This window comes from Sinocyclocheilus grahami, unplaced genomic scaffold (assembly GCF_001515645.1).
Source record: "Sinocyclocheilus grahami isolate Dianchi unplaced genomic scaffold, SAMN03320097.WGS_v1.1 scaffold194.1, whole genome shotgun sequence".
NCBI classification, from domain to species: Eukaryota; Metazoa; Chordata; class Actinopteri; order Cypriniformes; family Cyprinidae; genus Sinocyclocheilus; species Sinocyclocheilus grahami.
In genome coordinates this window covers 85,495-113,115 of record NW_015505373.1, presented here as the reverse complement: position 1 = coordinate 113,115, position 27,621 = coordinate 85,495, and the positions used below count along the sequence as shown (strand labels likewise).

General features: G+C 35.9%; 3 protein-coding genes across 4 annotated transcripts; 1 reads left to right on the top strand and 2 right to left on the bottom strand.

The window, feature by feature from the left end:
• Positions 1-628: 628 nt before the first annotated feature.
• Positions 629-20,324, bottom strand: LOC107594979 (glutamine--tRNA ligase-like). The gene is made up of 22 exons (XM_016285225.1): positions 20,138-20,324; positions 19,859-20,009; positions 19,000-19,124; positions 17,269-17,323; positions 15,450-15,521; positions 15,224-15,309; positions 13,808-13,886; positions 12,705-12,708; positions 12,374-12,613; positions 12,204-12,296; positions 11,226-11,306; positions 9,809-10,048; positions 9,639-9,731; positions 7,334-7,471; positions 7,149-7,236; positions 6,383-6,529; positions 5,687-5,788; positions 5,470-5,562; positions 1,733-1,860; positions 1,575-1,641; positions 1,204-1,329; positions 629-1,114 (listed from the first exon to the last, which is right to left on the bottom strand). Exons 1-22 carry the CDS (start codon positions 20,246-20,248, stop codon positions 1,064-1,066), a joined length of 2,370 nt encoding a protein of 789 aa, XP_016140711.1. The 5' UTR covers positions 20,249-20,324; the 3' UTR covers positions 629-1,063.
• LOC107594961 (glutamine--tRNA ligase-like) lies at positions 15,203-17,641 on the bottom strand. Its single transcript, XM_016285200.1, has 3 exons — positions 17,269-17,641; positions 15,450-15,521; positions 15,203-15,309 (listed from the first exon to the last, which is right to left on the bottom strand). The coding sequence occupies exons 1-3, from the start codon at positions 17,453-17,455 to the stop codon at positions 15,218-15,220; spliced, it is 351 nt and encodes a 116-aa protein (XP_016140686.1). The 5' UTR covers positions 17,456-17,641; the 3' UTR covers positions 15,203-15,217.
• Positions 19,331-27,279, top strand: ogg1 (8-oxoguanine DNA glycosylase). Of its 2 annotated transcripts, none has more exons than XM_016285198.1 (8): positions 19,331-19,344; positions 22,229-22,384; positions 22,885-23,243; positions 23,992-24,171; positions 25,759-25,937; positions 26,294-26,441; positions 26,583-26,632; positions 26,745-27,279. In XM_016285198.1, the coding sequence occupies exons 2-8, from the start codon at positions 22,275-22,277 to the stop codon at positions 26,907-26,909; spliced, it is 1,191 nt and encodes a 396-aa protein (XP_016140684.1). In that variant the 5' UTR covers positions 19,331-19,344; positions 22,229-22,274; the 3' UTR covers positions 26,910-27,279. The 2 variants fall into 2 exon arrangements, with proteins under 2 accessions (XP_016140684.1, XP_016140683.1); XM_016285197.1 differs by lacking the exon at positions 19,331-19,344 and adding an exon at positions 21,805-22,095.
• Positions 27,280-27,621: the final 342 nt, after the last annotated feature.

The window sequence follows — 27,621 nt, the reverse complement described above, 5'->3', positions numbered from 1 at the left end:
CAAATAGCTTGTTGTGCTATTTTCATCGGAAGACACAATAAAATCCTGTTTAAAGTGTAGTTTTAGGATTAATACGGGCCTTTGTAAAGTACATTTAACAATAAACCTGTACAATCATGATTAGTACCTATATAACTGTGACTAAAATCATTTAGTTCTGCAGCCTCTTTAAATGCAGTCATCACAAAAATAGATATGTGACCCTGGAGCACAAAACAAACCAGTCTTAAGTCGCTGGGGTATATTTGAAGCAATAGCCAAAAATACATTGTATGGGTCAAAATGATTGATTTTTCTTTTATGCCAAAAATCATTAGGATATTAAGTAAAGATCATGTTCCATGAAGATATTTAGAAAATTTCCTACCGTAAATATCTCAAAACTTAATTTTTGATTAGTAATATGCATTGCTAAGAACTTCATTTGGACAACTTTAAAGGCGATTTTCTCAATATTTCGATTTTTTTGCACCCTCAGATTCCAGATTTTCAAATAGTTGTATCGCGACCAAATATTGTCCTATCCTAACAAACCATACATCAATGGAAAGGTTATTTAATCAGCTTTCAGGTGATGTATAAATTTCAATTTCGAAAAATGTACACTCAAGACTGGTTTTGTGGTCCAGGGTCACATATTTATTTTTTCAAAATTCACTAAAAGCAAGATGCCATATAGGGAACCTTTAATGTTTTATGAATTAGGACACCATAACCCTAATTTAGTATTCTGTTTTAAGAATAGTTATGATTTTTCCAATAGAAATTTAAATAGATTTGCTTGTTGTCCACAAGAAAGTTGGATTATCCAAGAAAGCCATGCAGTTTATAATGAATTTCACATGTTAGCAACTGTTCCATCAAGCCAGTCAAAATCTTTCATTTGTTTATTTCATAGATGCTATACAAAGGTTATACAAAACAGCCCAGCACTTGTTCAATACAGATAAAAAAGGCTTTACATAGTATGGATAGAATATGTTGAATTCCCTGGTTTATTTGATTTGATTAAAAGCGGTGTCGTGATGCATAATGGCTGTGCAGCTTCTGTCTTGCAGTCCAGTCACATCTTTCCTGGGTCCTCCTTGAGCGTAACGGTTCTGTTGAACACCAACTGAGGAGAAAACAGTGACAAAGATGAAGCATTGTTTCCTCTACTGTACGTTAATCTCTTTTAACATAATTGAGTGTTTCTAGACTTACCTTTTCAGATGTGCTATCAGGGTCCAGTGAGAAATAACCCACTCTCTCAAACTGAAACTTATCAAACACTTTGGCCTTGCCCACAGAACGGTCTACTAAGGCACTTTCAATCACTGTTAAGGAATTCTAAGAAGGATAAAAAAGGAAAAACTGAGATTAGTAAAACTATCAAATCTTTCAAAAAGTTGTAACCAATAAGAGGAATGTCTAAATGATTAGATTCATTCTCTGCAGTTGATGCTTTAGTTTAATATAGCATAAATCATTAGTTTGTGGAGGTTAGGTAATCACTACTACCACTACTCATATACTTAGGGTTAGAAGTTTCTCAAATCTTCAGATCAAACATTTTATATAATATATTCCCTTACAGGGTTAATGTCGCTCAGGAATCCAGCAGGAACTTCAGCTGGGTCCTCTGGGTTTTTATGGAGAAACCTACAGACAGAAACGAGAGAGAAAGAGGATGTGACATAAAATATGATTAAAAGTACAATTCTCTGGTTTGTCAATACACAAGGAGACTTACAGTCTTTCATACAGGCGCACTTCACACCGCAGTGGATCGCTCACCCAGTGAATGAACGCTTTGGGTTTTTCTACAGAGTCTGAGCTGGCACATGACACCTCTAGCTCACACACTTTACCACAGCCATCCTGACAGAAAAGGAAGATATTAAATACTATTGTCATTTATTTTGCGGTATTCAACAGTTAGTTCTGAGTTGACCCTTAATTTTGTCTGAACAAAAAGAGTCCTGATGTACAAACACTGGAACATTTCACTGTTTGTGTCACTCCAGTTGTCTGTATTTGCACTCTTCGGTTTGCTTTGGTCTTTGCTTCAGTGGTGGGAATTTTTTAGTGACTTTAGTGAATTGTTACACCAGTTGGTGGTGACAAGTGAATACAATATTGTTAGTCAATCATTAACTCAACTGATTTGTTCAACACACCGAGTTATTCAGAAATAAAACAATGAAATGAGGTTGATCAAATTTCATAATATATACTTGGACAATTTCACATTGAAATGTAAACGGTCACTTCTCACTCATAATAGGGAAGGTGGGCTTTAGCCTCTCGCACTTCACACCGCAGTGGATCGCTCACCCAGTGAATGAACGCTTTGGGTTTTTCTACAGAGTCTGAGCTGGCACATGACACCTCTAGCTCACACACTTTACCACAGCCATCCTGACAGAAAAGGAAGATATTAAATACTATTGTCATTTATTTTGCGGTATTCAACAGTTAGTTCTGAGTTGACCCTTAATTTTGTCTGAACAAAAAGAGTCCTGATGTACAAACACTGGAACATTTCACTGTTTGTGTCACTCCAGTTGTCTGTATTTGCACTCTTCGGTTTGCTTTGGTCTTTGCTTCAGTGGTGGGAATTTTTTAGTGACTTTAGTGAATTGTTACACCAGTTGGTGGTGACAAGTGAATACAATATTGTTAGTCAATCATTAACTCAACTGATTTGTTCAACACACGAGTTATTCAGAAATAAAACAATGAAATGAGGTTGATCAAATTTCATAATATATACTTGGACAATTTCACATTGAAATGTAAACTGTCACTTCTCACTCATAATAGGGAAGGTGGGCTTTAGCCTCCATTGTTTTTTGAACAGTGCATCAACTTGTGAAATGAAAGTTGGCAATAAATTAAACAAATTACAATAACATTGAATATCAGTCATTATTACACGGCTCTGAGGAATACTTGATTCTGATTGGTCAGTCGCGACATTCCGAGGTTTGTTATCCGTCGATAACAACCGGTAAAAGCTAATGACACAGGCTCACCCGGGTCACAGCAGTCGGCACTGTACTCTTGCTGGAACTATTTTTTCTTGGTGGAAGCTTTGCGTTTGTGTTTGTTTAGCTAATAAAATATTAAAACTCGATTCAAAATGGTGTACAATTATTTAATTATGTCATCCTGGTATCGCGGACTCGCTCTCGTTTCATACAAACGCAGCTGCTGCCATTTTGCTACGATTGTTTTGTACGTTGTAATGAATTATAAGAGAACTAACAAACTGGTAAGGTTTTAAAACATTTTCGTCTTAATTCTTTTTAGGGCTGTTTTATTCGACTATTAGATTTTTTTTTAATCCTCGACTTCATTTTGCTCACGTCGACTAACCGGTAAAATACCGGAAGTGGCGCATTTCACGGATGAGAACCCACATAATTAGACCGTTTCCCAAGGCTGCATGATATATTAAACCCATTTAAAAATCTTTCATACAAACGCAGCTGCTGCCATTTTGCTACGATTGTTTTGTACGTTGTAATGAATTATAAGAGAACTAACAAACTGGTAAGGTTTTAAAACATTTTCGTCTTAATTCTTTTTAGGGCTGTTTTATTCGACTATTAGATTTTTTTTAATCCTCGACTTCATTTTGCTCACGTCGACTAACTGGTAAAATACCGGAAGTGGCGCATTTCACGGATGAGAACCCACATAATTAGACCGTTTCTCAAGGCTGCATGATATATTAAACCCATTTAAAAATCATAATTAAGCATAATTGTGAATTCACAAACGCTACGATTTAATTAAATAATATTATAACGTTCATCTGGGAACGCAACGTGCGCCATTTCATCAGATTTGTAAGGTAAATCATTCATAAATCCACGCAAACACAGGAGAATACATAATCTCGCGGTTTCAAAATAAAAGCTCAAACCCTCACTCTGTGTTTACACGTTTTCATGTCCACATATTCTTTTAATTTCAGTGGCTGTAGCATTTCTGTCCTAAAGAAATGGCCAAATATTAAAGATTAAGTGGGCATTTTAATTAAATGGTGCTTGGTAAATATTAAACAAGTATTAGATCGCACAGCAATGTGTAAAAACAATCATCAGGCCGTTGGCGCCCTCTGCAGGCCTTTGTTGTAATGCGTAATGTACATTAGCTCTATTGTTTATAATACATTATGTATTTTAACAGTTTTGTTCTATAAAACCATATGATTTCTTGCTTTTGATACTTTATTTGAAATAATTATTATTGCCTCATTGCTATTATATATGTATTTAAATAATCTGAAAGGCTATTGTTCACTTACATCTATTTTTATTACCACAAAAAAAAATAATTATAATTATAGGGCACTATGAAATGTGTTTTATTTCCAAATTCAGTTTTTTTTCCATGTTCATTTTTCTATACTCTGTTTTAATGGTTAAATTCAATTTTATTAATCAAAAAGCCTGTCTAATTAATTGAGTTTTACAGTTTTATTTTTACCAAATTCTGTTTCCATTATTTTCTGGATTAAATTTTAATGGTTTTATTACATTTTAATAATCAAAAGCATCTCCAATTAATTGATTTTATTTTTTCCTTTCTTTTTTTCAGAAATACTGCACATTTACATTTTTCTCCTGAATAAATTCTGGTAAATAATATTTCTGGTAAATACTCATTTAAAAAGTGTTTTTTGTTTATAATTTTATTATTAGTAGACTAGAACACGTGGATATGTTGTCATTCTTACACTATAACACTGAACTTTGATTTCAGTGATTTGGACTATGAGATGGACACTTGCTTCTTGCACTCTATATTATGTTGCACTTTACTTTTGCTTTAAAAAAAGGATTTCATAGAAATTTGGATTTCATTTGGTTTAATAAAATATAGTTTAATAAAATATTCTTATTGTGGGAAATTAATCATTTAGATTAATCGATAAATTAGTCAATAGATTAATCAAAATAAAAATAGTCATTAGTGGCAGCCCTAATTCTTTTATTGCCTTAATTATTTTTTAAGTTTTGACTGCACCGTTTCCCTTAAATGTCCGTCTAGTTTGAATTTGCCGCTTGCTCGCAACTGCTGTCTTCACGGAAGCTTTGTGTTAAAATATTTCAACTCAAATCAATATTTCGCGTCTAATTATTTACTTATGTGGCAAGTAGCCGTGTAATAAGCGGGATAATGTACATCCAGCCGGTTGTTATCTCAGAATAAACCCCTTCAGGCTGATACAAGACCTGATCACCCTGTCTGGGTTTATTCTGAGATAACAACCGACTGGATGTACATTATCCCTTACATGTCTGTTATATGCCTTCATAAATCACACTCTAAACCCATGACTAATTTTGCCTTCAAACCATGTAGGAATTGTTGTAATAACAATGCTTTGACTGTTTATAAAAACCTGTTTAATGTGAACTAATCAAGTGAACCTAGTAGATCATGTGAACTACGGGAAAGTGAGTGGTCGTTCACCTTGATGACACGCTGTACAGAGATGACATATCCTGCATGTCTCAAGCCTACTGGCTGATCTGAAGTCAGGCGCTTGTAGCCCTTCTCCATCACCTGCAGCAAATACACATAAAACAGCAAAAACAGGGTCAGCTCTGTTTATATGGGATGCTAATTCAGTTAAAAACTGATCCACGTATAATTTTTTGAAATCTTAAAAAAAAAAAAAAAAAAAAACCTCTCTGAAGTCACTCTGCTCAATAAATATGGTCTTTGAGAAGGGAACCACGTGACTGCCCTTGGCTTCATTGGCTGGGAAGTCTGGGACTCGAACCTCCTTCTGAATAGAGGAGAAACAAAGCAGTGATCTACTGCAGTTATAAAAGTACATTTATGCACCCATCTAAATATCCTAAATTATCATTTACTGTTGTCCATAGCAACATTTCAGTGCTACCTACAGTCAAGACAACTAGCAACTACAGTAAATGACCTCAGAGGTACAGTATTATTTTTAATAATGAGCATAGATCTATAAAAAGAAAGAAAGAGCTGAAACTAAAATGACGTTACATTGATACTATGTACTAATTAATGGAAAAAGCAACACATTATTTAAATAGAAATAAATACAATAACATTGTTTCAGTGTTTGTCTTTTTTGCAAGGGAGATTTTATGTGTTGTAGCAGACCATTCTTTTAACGTAAGCTTTTAGCTAAACTAGTTAGATTTAACCTCATTAAATTTAATTACATTTACTCATTAAAATATGAATTAAATTCATATTTAATTTTCATCAGTTTATTTATTCGATAAGTAGCCACTTAATAAGCAGAATAATTGACTTGCAACCAGTCATTGCAGCAAAACTGACTGGCTAGCTGTATATTGTTACATGTAATGAACACTTATGAACTTCTGCATGTGTTCACCTGTGCATTGGTTGGCAGGTTGGTGATGGTGACTTTGAGGGGCTCGAGTATGGCCATGGCACGAGGAGTGGTGTCATTAAGCACCTCCCTAACACACGCCTCCAGTAGGTGCGGCTCCATGGTGGTCTGCGCAACAGTCACACCCACCTAAAAGAGAACAAGAGATGCTGACAGAGGGTAACCGTTTCTAATAGTTGTTAACCAATACGTCAGTAATGGATAAAAGGGCCAACATCTGGTATTCTTTAATTATAAGCACCAGCCATTGAGTTTTCCTGTTAGACAGTTTAGCGTTAAAAGCAAGACTATTTAAACTTCCAGTCAAGCAGAGATGCACACAACTTCTAAAAATTTTAGTATTTTGTTGATATTTGGCAAATAAGCAGCTATATAATTTGAGCAAGTCTTTGAATGGCTATTAAAGATTTAATTGACCTAGCAAACTTTAACAAATCCAGCTATTAGATCAGTGGTTCTCAACCTTTACTCCAAGCCCCTTACATAAATAAAAAAGTAAAACGTTTTGGTTTATATCATTTATTTTAAAATCTATCAGCGATTAATGGGTGATCAGCTGGATTTTCCCATTTTACTTATTATCATCATCAGAAACCAGTATCGGTGGACCTCTAGTGGTGATCATTAGCTCATGCTACCATTCAGTCTTTCACATACTATATGTTGATTTGTACTACTTGTGACATAATACAATGCCACACCATTTTTCTTTTGTTTTTGCATGTTTTTTTTTCTCTCTCTCTCTTACCCGGGCACAGAAATTGTTAATAGCTTGTGAAGGGAACCCACGTCTCCTGAGAGCTGTGAGGGTAAAAAGTCGTGGATCATCCCAATCTCTGAAAAATACAATATAATAGACCAACACATTACAATGATTTCTAGTTCACAATGAAATGACGCACAAAAAAAAAAAATTGTATGTACGCGTGTTACCTAACAATTCCTGTTTCTACCAGTTTAATGATCTTCCTCTTGGAAACAACAGTGTAAGTGAGATTGAGTCGGCCATATTCCCACTGCACCGGGCAGTACAAATCCAGAGCATTACACAACCAGAAATATGAGGATCGTCTGAGAGAGAGACAAAAACAGGCATTTAGTATATACAGCAATGTTATATTAGTAAAAATCCTACATTTTCATAGAGAAATTGATTTTTCAAGATAATGTACAAATATTTTAACACTGACTTACTACTGGGTGCTCTAAAGTTGCTGTTTAAAACATATTCTGAACATTATTTCAACTTCATTAAAAAAAAAGTTGTCCTTCATTGCAAATGTATATGGATCACTGGAGCCCTGAATGCTGACTGGACAATGCAGTGTTCCAGTGAACTAAACTACACAATATGGTACTCTGTATATCACTGCATAACAGTTTACATTTATATGCACATCGTCTGTAGTACAAACAACGTATAAGCTCATGTGAACGTCAGGTCTTTAATATATCAATTTATTTTGAGGTGTAAATTGCATAAAATATATAATACTTAAAACATTTTATAATTATGTTGCTAGTAGCGTTAGCCACGCAACTGGCCGTAATTGTAGTCAATTGCAAATGTGCAGTGTGTGCTGTCAAGTTTGTGCAAAACCCAACCTAAAAAAAAAACATAAATCACACTAGTGAATCAAAAGTTTTCAACCATGTTCCCGAAACCACATTTTGCATGTCTCCTTAATCAGACCCACACCTGATTCAGACTCCAAGACCTGAAATGGGTGTGTAAACGGAGACATTAAAAATGTGCAAGGTTTAGGAAGCTCCAGGAACAGGGTTGAAAACCACTGTATTAAAGTATATTTTGTATTTAAGTTAATTTTGAAATCCATATGGAGAAAAAGAATGGAAAAAAAAATATTCCAGAACAAAGCCTGCTAAATAAGTGAACCGTCCCTGATACTTCGATAAATCAAGTTTTATTAATTGATGACTACTTTGATAAACCAATATGTGACCCTGGATCACAAAACCAGTTCTAAGGGTCAAAATTGAGATTTATACATCATCTGAAAGCAATATGTGACCCTGGATCACAAAACCAGTTCTAAGGGTCAAAATTGAGATTTATACATCATCTGAAAGCAATATGTGACCCTGGATCACAAAACCAGTTCTAAGGGTCAAAATTGAGATACATCATCATTACATCATTGAATTATACATCAGCTGAATAAATAAGCTTTCCATTGATGTATGGTTTGTTAGGATAGGACAATATTTGGCTGACATACAACTATTCAAATCTGGAATCTGAGGGTGCAAAAAAAAAATCAAAATATTGAGAAAATCGCCTTTACAGTTGTCCAAATGAAGTTCTTAGCAATGCATATTACTAATAAAAAATTAAGTTTTGATATATTTACAGTAGGAAATTTACAAAATATCTTCATGGAACATGATCTTTACTTAATATCCTAATGATTTTTGGCATAAAAGAAAAATCTATAATTTTGACCCACACAATGTATTTTTGGCTATTGCTACAAATATACCCCAGTGACTTAAGACGGGTTTTGTGCTCCTGGGTCACAAATAGATTCTTAAATTCCAAGATTGATCTTTTCAGTTGATGAGTGAACAAAATTTCACTAAACATTATTCGTAGTGTGCAGATAAAATACCTATAATCATTTAACATTTTGCCACATCCCTTTTTTTAAAATATAGTTTAAAGCCTGAAATGTGAGGTTTCAGTTTTTGGTCAAAACTTTATATGAACATGAAGTACATGCGAGTAGATAACATGCTATGCTCTAAGTCACCCAACCAACATCTTTTGTTCATTCAAAATTCATCCATCAGTGTTAATGTTATTATTTTAAAGTTTATGCAAACACAAAGTGCATGGCGCTGGTAATTTTATTTGTTGGTTTGGTGAATGATTTCATTTTGTGTATCAGTACTTGATTTTTGGTGACTGAACATTTTTACCACACATTTACACAATACCGTAACGATTCTGATAATCCTTTGGTGATCATTTTGATCACTATAATTGAGTTTCATACCGTTTCAGCTCTACACATAATGCTTTCTTTATATATAAAAACAGCCTTATATGCAATTAAAATGTTTGTAAACAACTCTTTTTGATGGTTGATTATTATATCTAAAAAGCTGTTAAATTTGATGGTTTGGGCTTGTTAGTTTTAACCTTTAAAGTCATGTACCAACTGTATCGTTTACAGCTTTAGTTGAAAGAGATTTTTTTAAATTAATGTTGACATACCTGGACTGAAACTCTTTGGTGCACAGTGAGTGTGTGATGTTCTCAATGGAGTCACACAGACAGTGTGTGTAATCATACGTTGGGTATATGCACCTGTGCACAGGACATAAGAAAGAATGGCATAACGATAATAAACAAAGATCACACCACGTGAGCGAAATGTGTCTTACCAAGTGTCTCCTGTCCTGTGGTGTGGCGTGTATTTGATCCGGTACGCCACAGGGTCCATTTTTCCATCTTCCATCACCATCTTCATTCTGAGAGTGACTTCTCCCTCTGCAAACATGCCCTTTCTCATCCTGTCAAACAAAAGCAAAGATTCTTCCAAGGGTCGCTCTCTCCAGGGGGAGGGAGGGACGTTGTGACCCTTGAGTTCCTCTCCACGCTGGTGGCACACGTATGCATGACCCCTGACACACAAACAAAAAGGAATCATTAGTCTATCATATAAACCACATTCAGATTCAGGACACATTAATGTCACCACTCTGGTAATTTCACTGCTCTAAAAACAACAAGGCAACACAGTATAACACTAAGTCAATTAAACTTCAAGGATATTGATCTATCCAGTTAGGAAGCATAAGTGATTGTGAATCAGTAGCCACATTTACATGGACACTTTTTGTTTTAATCAAAAAGAAATAATTCCGACTGATAAATCCAAAAACAGTGTTTGCACTGCCGTTCAAAAATTTGGGATCAGTTTAAAAATTTTTTTTTAATGGAGTCTCTTATGCTCATCAAGGCTGTTTATTTGATCAAAAACAGAAAAAAACTGAAATATTGTGAAATATAAATATTATTGCAATTTCTAATATTGGTTTCATTTTTTAATACACTTTAAATTACTTATTTCTGTGAAAGTGAAAGTGATGTGACAAGTGGCCAAGTATGGTGACCCATACTAGGAATTAGTGCTCTGCATTTATCCCATCCTAAGTGCATACACACACAGCAGTGAACACACTCCCGGAGCAGTGGGCAGCCATTTATGCTGCAGCGCCCGGGGAGCAGTTGGGGGTTCGGTGCCTTGCTCAAGGGCACCTCAGTCACCTCACCTTGTGGTATTGAAGGTGGGAGAGAGCGCTGTACATTCACCCCCCCCACCCACAATCCCTGCCGGTACGAGACTTGAACCCACAACCTTTGGGTTACGAGTCCGACTCTCTAACCATTAGGCCACGACTTCCCCAAAGTCGTGTGACGCACTACTAGAATTTTCAGCATCATTACTCCAGTCTTCAGTGTCACATGATCCTTCAGAAATAATTCTAATATGATGATTTTTTATCAGTGTTGAAACTGTTGTGCTGCTTGATATTTTTTTGAAACCTGGGATACTCTTTTCTTGGATTAACCAGCGGCTAGTCGACGTCAAGCTAAAAGCGTCATGGCAGAGCATTGAAATCGACTAGTCGGTGCAACCCCTACTGCACACATATACTGAATTTCCCGCTGTTTTCACATACTTTCGCATCCTCCTTTATATGATCTTTTAAAGTAAAAGTTTACCAAGTTCATTACTATGAAAGAAAGTCTAAAAAAATCATGCAAAGCCCTGAGGCGTCAGATTTGTAATCCCACCTGCGAATGAGATCAACAGCAAGATCGTAGAGAAGCTGGAAGTGATCAGAGGCGTGTGTGACAGCGAATGGTTGCATATTACTAATAAAAAATTAAGTTTTGATATATTTACAGTAGGAAATTTACAAAATATCTTCATGGAACATGATCTTTACTTAATATCCTAATGATTTTTGGCATAAAAGAAAAATCTATAATTTTGACCCACACAATGTATTTTTGGCTATTGCTACAAATATACCCCAGTGACTTAAGACGGGTTTTGTGCTCCTGGGTCACAAATAGATTCTTAAATTCCAAGATTGATCTTTTCAGTTGATGAGTGAACAAAATTTCACTAAACATTATTCGTAGTGTGCAGATAAAATACCTATAATCATTTAACATTTTGCCACATCCCTTTTTTTAAAATATAGTTTAAAGCCTGAAATGTGAGGTTTCAGTTTTTGGTCAAAACTTTATATGAACATGAAGTACATGCGAGTAGATAACATGCTATGCTCTAAGTCACCCAACCAACATCTTTTGTTCATTCAAAATTCATCCATCAGTGTTAATGTTATTATTTTAAAGTTTATGCAAACACAAAGTGCATGGCGCTGGTAATTTTATTTGTTGGTTTGGTGAATGATTTCATTTTGTGTATCAGTACTTGATTTTTGGTGACTGAACATTTTTACCACACATTTACACAATACCGTAACGATTCTGATAATCCTTTGGTGATCATTTTGATCACTATAATTGAGTTTCATACCGTTTCAGCTCTACACATAATGCTTTCTTTATATATAAAAACAGCCTTATATGCAATTAAAATGTTTGTAAACAACTCTTTTTGATGGTTGATTATTATATCTAAAAAGCTGTTAAATTTGATGGTTTGGGCTTGTTAGTTTTAACCTTTAAAGTCATGTACCAACTGTATCGTTTACAGCTTTAGTTGAAAGAGATTTTTTTAAATTAATGTTGACATACCTGGACTGAAACTCTTTGGTGCACAGTGAGTGTGTGATGTTCTCAATGGAGTCACACAGACAGTGTGTGTAATCATACGTTGGGTATATGCACCTGTGCACAGGACATAAGAAAGAATGGCATAACGATAATAAACAAAGATCACACCACGTGAGCGAAATGTGTCTTACCAAGTGTCTCCTGTCCTGTGGTGTGGCGTGTATTTGATCCGGTACGCCACAGGGTCCATTTTTCCATCTTCCATCACCATCTTCATTCTGAGAGTGACTTCTCCCTCTGCAAACATGCCCTTTCTCATCCTGTCAAACAAAAGCAAAGATTCTTCCAAGGGTCGCTCTCTCCAGGGGGAGGGAGGGACGTTGTGACCCTTGAGTTCCTCTCCACGCTGGTGGCACACGTATGCATGACCCCTGACACACAAACAAAAAGGAATCATTAGTCTATCATATAAACCACATTCAGATTCAGGACACATTAATGTCACCACTCTGGTAATTTCACTGCTCTAAAAACAACAAGGCAACACAGTATAACACTAAGTCAATTAAACTTCAAGGATATTGATCTATCCAGTTAGGAAGCATAAGTGATTGTGAATCAGTAGCCACATTTACATGGACACTTTTTGTTTTAATCAAAAAGAAATAATTCCGACTGATAAATCCAAAAACAGTGTTTGCACTGCCGTTCAAAAATTTGGGATCAGTTTAAAAATTTTTTTTTAATGGAGTCTCTTATGCTCATCAAGGCTGTTTATTTGATCAAAAACAGAAAAAAACTGAAATATTGTGAAATATAAATATTATTGCAATTTCTAATATTGGTTTCATTTTTTAATACACTTTAAATTACTTATTTCTGTGAAAGTGAAAGTGATGTGACAAGTGGCCAAGTATGGTGACCCATACTAGGAATTAGTGCTCTGCATTTATCCCATCCTAAGTGCATACACACACAGCAGTGAACACACACACACCGCGAACACACACCCGGAGCAGTGGGCAGCCATTTATGCTGCAGCGCCCGGGGAGCAGTTGGGGGTTCGGTGCCTTGCTCAAGGGCACCTCAGTCACCTCACCTTGTGGTATTGAAGGTGGGAGAGAGCGCTGTACATTCACTCCCCCCACCCACAATCCCTGCCGGTACGAGACTTGAACCCACAACCTTTGGGTTACGAGTCCGACTCTCTAACCATTAGGCCACGACTTCCCCAAAGTCGTGTGACGCACTACTAGAATTTTCAGCATCATTACTCCAGTCTTCAGTGTCACATGATCCTTCAGAAATAATTCTAATATGATGATTTTTTATCAGTGTTGAAACTGTTGTGCTGCTTGATATTTTTTTGAAACCTGGGATACTCTTTTCTTGGATTAACCAGCGGCTAGTCGACGTCAAGCTAAAAGCGTCATGGCAGAGCATTGAAATCGACTAGTCGGTGCAACCCCTACTGCACACATATACTGAATTTCCCGCTGTTTTCACATACTTTTGCATCCTCCTTTATATGATCTTTTAAAGTAAAAGTTTACCAAGTTCATTACTATGAAAGAAAGTCTAAAAAAATCATGCAAAGCCCTGAGGCGTCAGATTTGTAATCCCACCTGCGAATGAGATCAACAGCAAGATCGTAGAGAAGCTGGAAGTGATCAGAGGCGTGTGTGACAGCGAATGGTTTGTACCCTGAGTGAGAGAAAAGAACACATCAAGCAAACATCCATGTGTGAAGAATGCTCTTTAATGGAAAAGTTCACATTTGAAACACTGTAATATTTGTCATCCAATACAAAGCCCTTTCTTTTTCTTTATCCTTTTAAATCTTGGTCTAAAATGTTTAAATGCATAATGCATTGGGTTCACATTTGAAACACTGTAATATTTGTCATCCAATACAAAGCCCTTTCTTTTTCTTTTTCCTTTTAAATCTTGGTCTAAAATGTTTAAATGCATAATGCATTGGAAGCACATACTGCTGTAAAGGGTGGTACAGCAGGCATTAAGTTTCTGCTCTTCAAGTTTGAGTGAATCAGCTGTAAACAGCAATCAGGTTTAGCCTGACTGCTCAAGCAAGTCAGATCTTAAAGGGTTAATTCACCGCAAAATGAAAATTATGCTGTGTTTTACTCACCCTCGAAGCATCCTAGGTGTATATGACTTTCTTCTTTCAGACGAATCCAGTCGGAGTTATATAAAAAATTGTCTTTGATCTTTCAAGCTCTATCGTTGTACTCAGCGGGTGTTGCATTCCTTCGGTTCAAAAGACGTGAAATAAAAAGCGCAAAGCTGACCTCATACGTCATTCCCCCGGCATGTTCGTGCGAATCATTCTTACTACAGAAGAAGTGAGTATAAGGGTTTTTTATGAATCTTTGCAAATCGCCTTTCCTAATAATGTGCTAGTTAGCCAATTTCGCAGCTAAAGTTTACAGACTCATGAAAACAGCTCCTCACCCAACGGAAGAGAGGGGCGGGGTCAGCAGAGCTCATTAGCATTTAAAGCAACATGGACTAGAATGGCTTGCTGAAAACAGAGCTGATTTTGACAGGGTAAAAAAAAGTGTGTTTTTTACACTACCATTGAGAAATTTTAACCAAACTATGTTATAGGCTTTTCATTAAGACCCTAAAGAATCATATAAAAAAAAATTTTGAAAAATGGCCATCCGATGACCCCTTTAATAATTATGTTTCTACTCCAATTAGATGTTGAATTATAAACATTTAAACAGTGACTGTAATAAAAAACATGTTTTCATGACAGATTTAGTCAAACATTAACTATATTGAATAATGAATAGAACAGGCTAAATAAAAATATAATTGCAATAATTGAAATTTCAGCATCGGCCGAAAATGTTCAGTTGTTGAAATAGCACATCGCCACAAAAAAAAAACTGTTTATCTTCTTAATCTTTCATCAGAATGTAATAACCTCTGCCACCTCTGATGACACCTAGGCCACGCAGGATAAGTATAATGTTAACCAAAAGACTTTTAAGCATCATTTAGTAAGGTCATACCTGTCCTCCAGTCTCTTCCAAGTGCTTCTTCAGCAAATTCATGGTGTTGGACGTTACAACATAACCCTCAGTCTTGTAATTCTCCCCTAAAGAGAGAGAACAATAAACCACATGATTTACTTTTAGTCAATTTTCTCCTGATGGTGCATTGTACTGAACTGTGCATACAGTAGTTCTGTTTCAAACTCTAGTAAGCTGCCAATGATCAACAAGTCAACAGTCTCACCTGGCTTATGGAACTTGAGCGCCTCTCCTCTCAGCTGCTCCATCAGGGATTTCCCCTCTGTGTTCGCTTCACCTACAAAGAGAAAATAGATTTTATGAAGAAAAAGTTTGGGTTCCAGGTTGCTTCTGTCCCTGTATTTTTAATCAAATATTAAGAGTGGTTTAAAGGGGTCATATGACGTTGCTAAAAATAACATTATTTTGTGTATTTGGTGTAATGAAATGTGTTTATGCGGTTTAAGGTTAAAAAAACACATTATTTTCTACATACTGTACATTATAAACCCGTCGATTTTTACAAAGCTCATCGTTCTGAAAAGCGAGGTGTGCTCTGATTGGCCAGCTATCCAGTGCGTTGTGATTGGCCGAATACCTCAAGCGTGTGACGGAAATGTTACGCCTCTTACCATACTGTGATGCCGTGTCCCGGCCGGCGCGATGAGACAAAAACATTAAAACCCATTATAAACGAGGCATTTGTTGCATCCAGTGGGGACATAATTACTGATTATAATGACTTTTACACGTTGCATTGCATCGCGCCCCGTAAACATAAAACCATGTCTGCATTTGTGATAGGAGAATTGACAAACAACAAGTGCTACTCTACACTGCTCAAAACTCATGTTTGAATCATCAGTGGCAAATCCTTTAAATATGAAAACATACTTACAGTCTGTGAGTCAGAACAGCCGGCATTGTAGTCTACTCTACCAGGATCAGGAAACAGTTTGAATATTTGGGTTAAACTGTTCTGGAACAGTGTTGTAAATACAACTTAAGCACTGATTTCTAGTCGTGTCCTCTTTTGGAAGGCCAAACAAAGTAGTTTCGCTTTCACAACGAAACACACAGCATCTCCACAACATGGCGGCGGCAGCAACAATACTACAGCGAGAATAAAAGTTACACCTTCTTTCTTTGCGTGAACATTTGGGCGGCGTTATGCAAATCTTCCCACATAGTGACGTAGACATGTGGGGGCGTGTTTAAACAAGGCGTTTTAGGAGAGCACGGACGAGTCTTAACTTTTATAAAGAATATCTCTTTGGGTTTGAGACTTTAGTCTTTGCAACTTTAGGGATCTTATCTATTCACGAACAGCTCATAACACTCCAAAGAGAAAGCAAAACTTGAAATCGCATCATATGACCCCTTTAATCCAAGTATTGTGAAGAGATATGATAGCTGTATATGATGAGCAGATTTAATTTAGGCTTTTTAGATGATCTCTTTAAAAGAACTGTTTGCCAAAAAAAAAAAAATTAAATTTTTGTCACCATTTAGGCTATGTTTGCACTAATCCCGATACTTTTGAAAGTGCATCTGTTTCTCTCCGTTCTGTCCACAGTGAGACTGTGTTTTTATCCAGCGAAAACTGAGCTTTTCAAATACACTCTCTGAAGTGGATAAATTTGAAAACTCTGTTTCTGCATTGTAGTGTTGACTGTGAAAACGGAGTTAAAAAAACAACAACAATGACACGTTTAGTCATGTGACGCATATTGTAACGACAAACATGTCTGTTTATACTGATATGTGCCTGTTATGTGCTAATCACTTTCATTCTAATATGCTGATTTATTATCAAAGTTGGAAACAGTTGTGTTGCTTAATATTTTTGGAACCTGTGATACTTTTTTCAGGATTCTTTGATAAATAAAAAGTTTAAAAGAACAGCTTTTTTTCAAAATATAAATATTTTGTAACAATATACACTACTGTTCAAAAGTTGAAAATATTAATTAAGAAACCACAACAGAAGAGTCACATTAAAGTGATGAGAAAAAAAAAACGTCTCATAGGTTTCTTTGTCTTACCATTTACAACCTGCTCAATCTTCACATCTTTCTCTGCAGCTTTGGGTTTGGCAGCCTGTGATAAGAGAAAAAAACCTTTCACAGCAGAATGGCTCACATAGCAACAAAAGAAATGTCTGTTACTCGTTTTAAACCAGCATGCTGCGGGTGTCAGCGGTGTGGCCAAAACTCGCCCTGTTCTGTGCATGCCTCAGAAGGAACAACTGTTAAACCCGTTTTTGTTGTTCTTGCCCGACAACAACAACTCAATCTGGCATGAAACATATGCATGGTATGGAGGTTAGATGCCCACAACAGTAACGTATCTACCCGGTCGGACATAATTTAGCATACACAAATTGTGATGTCATTCATATTAAAAGGTTAATAGATGGTTAATTAATGCATTACAATTTAACTAAACTGGTTAGATTTTAGTTAACTAAATCTACTGAATCTAATTTATTCGACTAAAACTAGACTAAAACCAAAACAACTGAGATGATTAAAATATGACTAAAACTAAATGGCATTTTATTCAAAAGACTATGACTAAAACTAAATCAAACTTTGCGGTCAAAAGTAACACACACAGAAAGCACCTGGAGAACAGTGTGATTAGTTCTGTCTCAGATTAAAGCGTTTTTTTAATATCAACTGCACATTAGTACATTACTTCACAACTAACTGCTACATCAAAGCTTATAAAGGCATTAAGACAAATTACTTTGGAAGTCTAAAACCAGGAATAAGACTTGCAAACAAGGACTGCAGTGATGCATATCGCGATACATATTGATATTGAATTATTGTCCAGCCCTATGTCAATGACAGATTAGAACTCATGAAGCGCTAATTGTTTAACGGTTCTTTTAATTCTTTCAAATAAATAATAGACAACTACATAAATTATTCTGGTCACACTTGGGATTAGGGTCCAATTCTCACTCTTAACTAACCATTAACTAACTATACTTTTGCCTCAATATACTCCTAATTACTGTTTATTAATACTAAGTAAAGTAGTTGTTGACAATTAAGTTGGGTAGGATTCAGAATTGGGTAGGATTAAGGATTTAGAATAAGGTCTTGCGGAATAAGACATTAATATGTGCTTTTTAAGTAATAATAAACAGCCAATATCCCAGTAATATTCATGCAAATAACCAACTAGTTAATAGTGAGAACTGGACACTACAGTGTTACCAACATTCTGATTAACTCACCATTTCAAGTAAGAAGGTTACATAAAAAGCATGCATTTTAAGTTTAGACTTTAAATTTTGATGTTAAATCAAATGTAAAAATTTAAAAGTATTAAGCTCAATTACATAAGAAGTAACTGTAATTAAATTACAGAAGAAATAAGAGTAATCCCTTACTTTACTTTTTCAAGGGAAAAGTAATTAAATTACTTAGTAACTAGTTACACCCACTGCCATTTCAATCCTTGGCCACTATATAAACAATTAAAAATAAATATGAGAACAAAGACACATCATTCAGATGAACCTGGTGTTTCTCATTATCATCATAAACTTTTGATTAAAAAAAGCTTTTGTTGAAACACTGGAGCAGACAGCAAAGGAAAAGCAGTCAACAAATGTCCAGCATACATAGGAACTTTGTAAAAGCATCTCAGTTTTCATCTAAAAAAAGTAATTACATTCTGAAATTAGTAATAATAAAAATAAGTAGAAGTGTTCAGTTTTTGATTGCCATATTTTATCTCCTGCACGTCTGCACTCACACCTCAAAAAACCTTACCGCATCCTCTATCTGCTCAGGTGTGACCATCACTCCCACGCCACAGGCAGCCTCAAACTCAAGTCGATCCAGATTCTCCTGAGGGTGGCTTTTTATAAAGTCCAATGCCGCTGAGAAAAATATCAGAAATAAAAATGTCAGCAAGAGGTGAGATCCAAATTATTGAAGCCCTCTAAATCATGACAAAGGGTGCCGCTAATGAGCACTAACATCATATGGTGGTTAATTTATTAGTGCTGATAGACAGATATTTCTGACAATCTAATCTTCTTTTATAAAGTTTTCTCTTCACATTTATGTTTGTGTTTTCTTTTCAACTGTACAAATTATGTTGATATCTAGTGTCTAATAAATCTCGCCAATGTCAACCAGTTGCATGTCTTGTTTTCGGTTTCCCGCAATCATGATTACTGTGTAAATACATTCACTTTGCATTGAAAAGTCACACAATCACAGCTGAATTTAACTGGCTTATACTTATGTGAGGGGTGCCCTTATTGTAAAACCTCTTAATCTCATTGATAACAGTAAGAACAAGAACTATGATTAATTTTTATACTAATTAAGGCGTCTTTTTACTTTTTTCTTTCACGTTCCTTTTATATTATTTTCTTCAATGAAGTGCTGTTTGTTTTCTTGCAATAAAAATAATATTACCGTCATTTAAAAACATTAACAGTTTTATTAGAAATGCACAAAACATATGCATCATTTTGATAATCGTCAAATGAAATACATTGAATTTAAAAAGTGTAACTAATTTTACTGATCTCTACATATAGAACACAAAACATTATTGGAGGAAAAAACCCAGAGTGACAGAAGAGTAAAGACAATCAGATACCTGACAGCTGCAGTTCTGAGGTTATTTTTCGTGTAATGATGTATTCTGTGAGGAAAGACAGTCGATTGGAGTCTTTGAGTCGTGTCACCATATTATACAGCAGAGTGCCTGCAGTCTTATCAATGCTAGCGGACCCCAGCAGCCCTTGAGCCTGAAAAAAAAAACAGTAACATCAGCAATAATATTACAAGTCTTTTCCAAATACTTCTTGCAAATGTAACGGGTAAAGAAACTGTCACGGAAGTTCTCTAGAGGCTGGTGAGGTTGGCAGCTATGTACCTGTTCGATAGCCCTCTTGAGTGTTGACGAGAGTGCTTCATTTTTCAATGTTTCCTTAGCTTTCTGTTCACTAAGACCAATTGACATGAAGATAGACACCGCGTCCGCCATTTCTCTTCCTGCACACACGCCGGTTTACCCTTGCGCCAGCCCCGCAGGAGCACAGCCCTCAGCAAGCGTGCATTCGGATTGGAACGAACCATGATTCTCCAATCAGATTTGTGCATCCTTCCACCAATAATCGGTGCGCTTCTGTTGACACACAGTTGCATCAGTCGAGCATTGCCACGTGAAGTGCAACAAATTGTTAATAAATAAACATCTTTAAATGTTTTGAACAAAGCCGTAAAGGACCTCTAGGACAGTTTAGCTTCGCTGATGTAACTTTAAGTGTACAGATCAAGACCACAGTGGAAAAAGACTGGAAGTCGCCCAGGGATCGTTTACTGATGGCCAGTTAAACTCTATATTAAATAATGATCTATTTAAATAGTTAATTGTCATATTTTAATTATTTACTGTTTATTTCTTTTCTGTGGACTCTAAAAATGTTAATGTTATATGTGTATATGTGTGTGTGTACCTGTTTTTCTTTTCTGGTGGGGACTTAAACCTGAATACACACAGACTCATGGGGACTCGTGTCACTGTGGGGACCTAAATTGAGGTCCCCACGGGTAAACAAGCTAATAAATCACACAGAATGGAGTGTATTGAAAATCTAAAAATGCAGAAAGTTTCCTATAAGGGGTAGGTTTAGGGGTAGGGTTGGTGTAGGGCAATAGAATATACGGTCTGTATAGTAGAAAAAGCATTACGCCTATGGAGAGTCCCCACAAGGATAGCAAACCAGACGTGTGTGTGTGTGTGTGATTTTTCAGACGTGTGTGTGTGTGTGTGATTTTTCAGACGTGTGTGTGTGTGTGTGATTTTTCAGACGTGTGTGTGTGTGTGTGATTTTTCAGACGTGTGTGTGTGTGTGTGATTTTTCAGACGTGTGTGTGTGTGTGTGATTTTTCAGACGTGTGTGTGTGTGTGATTTTTATGAAGAGTTCATTTGCAAAAAACAGATTACTCATAATAACAAAATAATCAAAATAACAGATCATTTTCAAAAGTCATGTTTTTCATGTTATTTTGATTAGGTTAAAATATTATATTATTTTAACTAAAAAACAGCTAACTAACACAATAAAAACATGATAACATCATAAAAAACATTTTTGAAAATAAAAAAAACGGAGTTATCTTTTTGCAAATTAACTCTTTTTCAAATAAACTATTGTTTCATAGTCCTTAGTATTAAGAATAGATTTTAAAGTGATATCACTTTAAAATAGATTCTTAATACTAAGGCCTATGAAACAATAAAAGGATTACATTTTTACACCGAACTGGACTTTATGTTAGGATATTCTCATATAATCCACTAAGAGGAGTTCTTCAAGTAAACGGAGGAGGGCAGCAATACGCCTTTGGTGTGTCTAGACGTCTGCCGCTGATCTCATAAGAAGAAGCAGCAGAAGAAGAAGAAGGATGGACCATTTAAAGGACACGGGATTATATAATAGTACGATCTGATCCACACTCCTAATCAGTAGGTTGCGGTAATGCACCTAAAAGTTGTATGCCATCCGCCATTGAACACCAAGAAGAAGAAGAAGACGAAGAAGAAGAAGGATGGACCAATCGCCGTCATTTACTAGACGGTTTCGATTTGTATTTAGAGCAAATTCCATTATGAAATAATAAAACATCTGGTATAAAAACAAACAAACTGCGATCTGAATGCACCTTGAAGGAGGATTTCTCTTTTTGAGCCGTCGAGCGTCCCTTGGAAGAATGTGCATTAAGTTACACATTAGCTAGCAACAACGCAATGGATTTCAAAACACTTTTGTACATGCACGGAGATATATTACGTATACTGGCATAGTCTGTCTCATTTGTGTCTCTTTGTAAGCTACAGACCTTATTCATTTGAACTTTTCTTATGCGCAAGCCATAGATTTGTGTGTGTTTTTATAGCATGCATTTTAATCTGTTTTAGTTAATTTTATTCTTTCCTTTAATGTATTTTTGTTATCACAGTAGCTGACTTGAATTGTCCTGGTGGTGTAAGGAACAGAGCTACATAATGTCCCAGCATGCTCTGCTCTCTGTGGGGTGTAAGGCATGGCGGTCACTGTCATGTCCCCGGTCAGAGCTTCGGCTGGATCTCACTCTGGGATGTGGACAGACTTTCCGGTAAACTATATACTACTGTTTCATTGCTGTCTTCAACATAAACTTTTCTTATAGGGGTCGCATTTTATGTTTTTGTTGCATTTTATTAATTCCCTGATGTCCATTTATAATTTTAGTCATTATTTCTTACTCCAAAGTCAATTAGAATTTAAATTGGACACCTCTCTGGGCCTCAGAATGAAACAGGCTGTTTTCGATACTGTACCTTTAACATGTCTGTGTGTAAATGACTGGTCCACCTCCTCACATGTGATCTAATTAACAACACCCCCACCAAGCTGCTGAATACTGATATACTGATATGAAAATATGGGCAGTATTAAAAAAAAAACAAAAAACGGTAAGCAGCGTACAATACAGTAGCACCTTGTAATTAGTAAACTAGTATTCCATTCTGAACAAAGCCTTAGAATTAAACAAGCTGTGTTTTTGATAATGCATATGAACTTATGTGTTTAGTTTTCCATTATACAGTATGACCATATTGCCCATCCTTTTAGATGGCGTGAGACTGGAGATGGTCACTGGACGGGAGTGATGCGAGGAAAAGTGTGGACACTAACTCAAACAGAGGATACATTATGGTACTATGTTTACAGTCATCAAATAAATCCAGGAACAGAAAACAGACAGAAATGGAAGGTGGAAGAGGAGGAGCAGTTATTGGGGAAGATGTCAAAAAGAAAGACTGACATGAAGCAGGAAGAGGCGGGATTTTGCACAGTGATGTCAGAGCCTGACAACAAAGAGGAGGAACTTCTGAGGGACTATTTCCAGTTAGGTGTTAAATTAGGGGATCTCTACAGCGACTGGAGCACCGTGGATCCACACTTCAAACATACAGCAGACATCTTCACAGGTACATGTGTAAAATAGTTCATCAAAAAATGAAAATTTGTTAATAATTTTCTCATGTCATATAATTTTCCACTGCCTGAATGTTCATGGTGCTTCCATACAATTGAAAGCATATATTGCGCTTTCTTATAATGTTGACACCCTTGGTAAGAGTAAAGCATGCTGTAGAAAAATGTATTTGCCTTTTTCCTCTTTCCTCTTTTAGGCAAAATGTTGACATTAAGTAAAATAATTGAAAAAAAAATGTTTTCCCAAAATGTTTTATTTCTCGATATATGTGTACAAAGATATATTGGGAACCCCTACAATTAATACTTCATCTAGCCCAGCACTTGACACCACCTGGTCTCTGTATGTTTTCAAAATCATATGTGTGGGACAATATGTGATTTTCTCCTTTTAAGCTGCACCAGGTGTGATTTTTCTCTCATTAAAAGAAGATTTGCACATATAGAACTGAATAATAATTTTGAAAAATGTAGATCCAATTGAACATACTTTCGAGAAACAGATCATGGCTGAGTGCATATCTATATTACATTAACATCTGTAACTGAAAATATTCGAGAGGCTGCAGTAGCATTGCTAGGTGTCAGTATACATCCAAGACAACTGACATATTTGCATGTGCAACATAATCCAAAATATACTGAGTTCACCTTTAACAATGTAGAAGAAAGGGTCTTTTGAACAGTGGTCCTTAATACAAAACACCTTTTTTTCTGCATCTGTCTGTTTGAACATCTCAGGAGTGCGTTTGTTGCGTCAAGACCCTGTGGAGTGTCTTTTCTCATTCATCTGTAGCTCGAATAATCACATCTCGCGGATTCAGGGCATGGTCGACAGACTGTGTCAGACACTCAGGACTCTCCTCTGCAAGCTTGATGACGTGGCCTATCATGATTTCCCCCCTCTGCAAGCTCTTACAGGTAGTTAAACTAGCGCTCATAGAACGAAGTAGCTAATCGAACATGTTTAAGTTCAATGCTGCTAATTATCCTTGGCAATTCTACTACTTTTGTATATAATCATACAAAAAAAATATGCATTGCATTTTAACATATAGTGATAAGTAATGAAACAAATACACAACAGTATTGAGTGATTCAAACATCAGTATCATAAAAATATGTGAAGGGCTGGTCCATAAGTTCGTCACATCTCTCCTCTCACGCATGCATATTGTTTTATTTAAAGAGAGCTGGTACAACATCCTTAATCTTGTTAAATCTTCTGTGATTTTAGGTTCAAGGTGATACAGTTACAGTGTTTACCAGCCATTGCTTTCTAGTACTGGTTTGGCTGAAGTAAAGCTTTAAAAGAAAATTTAAACCTCTTTATTTTAAAGATAAAGTACACAGTAATATTTAGAATATATCCTCTTCTGCTTCTGAAAATATAGACTGTAAAATCTTCTTCTTAACAATCATTTAATCAATTACAAATAACCAGAAACAGGCAAGACATTTTATTTCAATTCATAATTACGTCATGAAGCTCAGTACAAGTGGTCCATTGAGCCTACAATTGAATATAATGTATATTAAATAAAAATATATTAAATAATAGGTCAAAAATAAAAATGCACTATGGGAGTCTTGTTTTGGGCCCTATATTTTAAATATCAGCAATATTTTTACCACTTTTAGTAGCATTTTTGCCACAAGCACTGGTCAGTTTTCTGACTTTGGCAAATGAATACACTTAAAATATTGAATATTTAAATTTAAATTAGTTCACCCTAAAAAATTTACTCACACTCATGCGTTTCAAATCCATAAGGCTTGTGTTCAATCTTTGTAACACAAATGAAGATATCGTAATGAAATCTGGAAAATGTTTGTCCCTTCATTTGAAGTCCATTCACCCAAAACTTTGCTTGCTTTTTGTGTAAGAACTATGAGATTTGTTCTCACATGTTGTGCAAGCACATTTGAGCTTCTGCAAGAACCAATGAGGCTTGTTCTTGAGCGTCAAATGTTGTTAATAAAAGCGGAAATTAAACAATATAATTTAGTCTGTTCAACACTATCATGTCTCTCGGAAGACTTGCATTAAACTGCTCAGTATTAAACTGTTTCATATGGATATAGGTTCTTTGTAAGTTATATTCACTTTTTGAAGTGTAAAAGTTTTTATGAGAATGGATATTCAGTGGTGGGACAGATACCTTTAAGATTTCATAAATATTATCTTTGTGTTTAGAAGATACATTGATTTCTTATGTATTTGGAACATCATGATGACAGTATTTTCATACTTGAGTGAACCATCCCTTTAATTAATGTGAGAAAAAAAGAGCATGTTGTGATATGACAGACATGAAAATGGCACATACATTATATGTAAGAAATGGGTTGCCTGTGATAACAGTTAGTTTTACAGTTTACCATCATTATACAAAAATATTTGGCTGCTGAATAAATGTTTCTCAAAATCATTGATGCATCATAATCCAAAATTATAAAAGCACTTAATGTTTAATATTTGAATGTTTGTTTGTATATATGTGACAGATCCTAGTGTGGAGATGCGTTTGCGTGATTTGGGTTTTGGCTACCGTGCTCGTTTCCTGCAGCAGAGCTCACAAATCATTGTGAACTCTCATGACCCTGACTGGCTCCAGTCGCTCCGCAGCGTCCCCTACCTGCAGGCCAGAGATGCGCTGAGAGCTCTTCCTGGAGTTGGTTTCAAAGTAATTATTTATTCAGTCTACATTTATGCATAAAAATGTGCAAGTACATGAATGGAACTTCTAAACTCATAGTTGCAACCCAAGTAGCATTCTCAACTGCTGTAAGGTGTGCATTAGCACAAGCTGTCGTCTTCTATGGAGGCTTTTCTCTTTCAACTTTCTTTACAATGCAGTGCAACACTTTTGTGTTTGTATACTTGCATAGAGTATGCTTTTGGCATATGCCCTTTTACTGCATACTTCCCTTCCCATGAGATATTTTATTTTTATTTTAGACTGTTTTTTTCTAGCTGTTAAATGCATGCATTTATCATAATTGTCTTACATTTGTGAAATCTATGTTTTCTGGGAATCAGGTGGCTGACTGTGTATGTCTGATGTCACTGGATAAGTTTGAGGCTCTTCCTGTGGACACACATGTGTGGCAGATTGCCAAACGTGACTACAGCTTTGCTGCTGGGAGCAGCCAGAAGACTTTGACTGATAGAGTCTACAAAGAGATTGGTTAGTACCCAAAAAAGATACCCTGTCCTGGAAACCACCCACAACAGCCTAGCATTTGTGCCTGTGAGTTTTGGACTGACACAAAAAAAAAATCGATTTTACTTTTAAAGTAAATTAGATATTTTTGATCCTCTTTTGCAGGTGACTTCTTTAGAAAACTCTGGGGTCCCTATGCAGGCTGGGCACACTCTGTAAGTAATACTGCACATCATTCATCGGATATTATTATTATTAATATTATGGTCTTTTTTTATTATTATTATTACCGAATTATTTATTATTTTTGTCTTTTTTGGGTCTCAGGTACTTTTCTGTGCTGATCTAAAGAGGTTTCAGAAGCTGAAAGAAGAGATTCCTGCACTGAAAGATGAGAAAACAGAGCTGAAGAAAAAGATGAAGGAGAGAAGACATGACAGATGTGAGGAAAAACAGAAAAGAGAAAAAGGCAAAAAGCAACAGAGGACATAATATCATATGACAGTGTGGCTAACATTCATTACTAGTCAAATATGGATGAATCCATTTTGAATCTCTACAAAATTTGACAGCTCAATTTTTGGTAATTTCTTAGAAAGGACCCTATTTTTACACTTGAGTGTATAATAAATGTGCTGTTAAACACACTGAAGGGCTTCTTGTTTGTGACAAAGGATAAATTACTTATATATTATGTCATTTATATTTCTTAATTTGTAAAAGTGGTGAAATGGTAGAGTATGAAATACTATTTTCTAAGTAGATTGCAGCAGAGGATCATTAATTTGCCATTTCCACTCCTTAAAGGGGTCATATGATGCGATTTCAAGTTTTCCTTTCTCTTTGGAGTGTTACAAGCTGATTGTGCATAGATAAGATCCCTGAAGTTGCAAAGACTAAAGTCTCAAAACCGAAGAGATATTCTTTATCAAAGTTAAGACTCTGCCACGCCCCCCTAAAACGGCTCGTTCTAACACGCCCCCCACATATCTACCTCACTATGTGGAAATATTACCATAAAGCGGCCCAAATGTGCAGCAAAGAAAGAAGGCGTGGTTTCAGTAACCGCAGTTAGTGTTGAAGCAGCCATGTCAGGGAGACGCTGTGTTTCTAGGCGAAAGCAAAAGCACTTTATTTGGCCTTCCGAAAGTAGATGCATTTAGGAATCTTTAAGATTACTTACAACAGAACAGCAATGCATTTT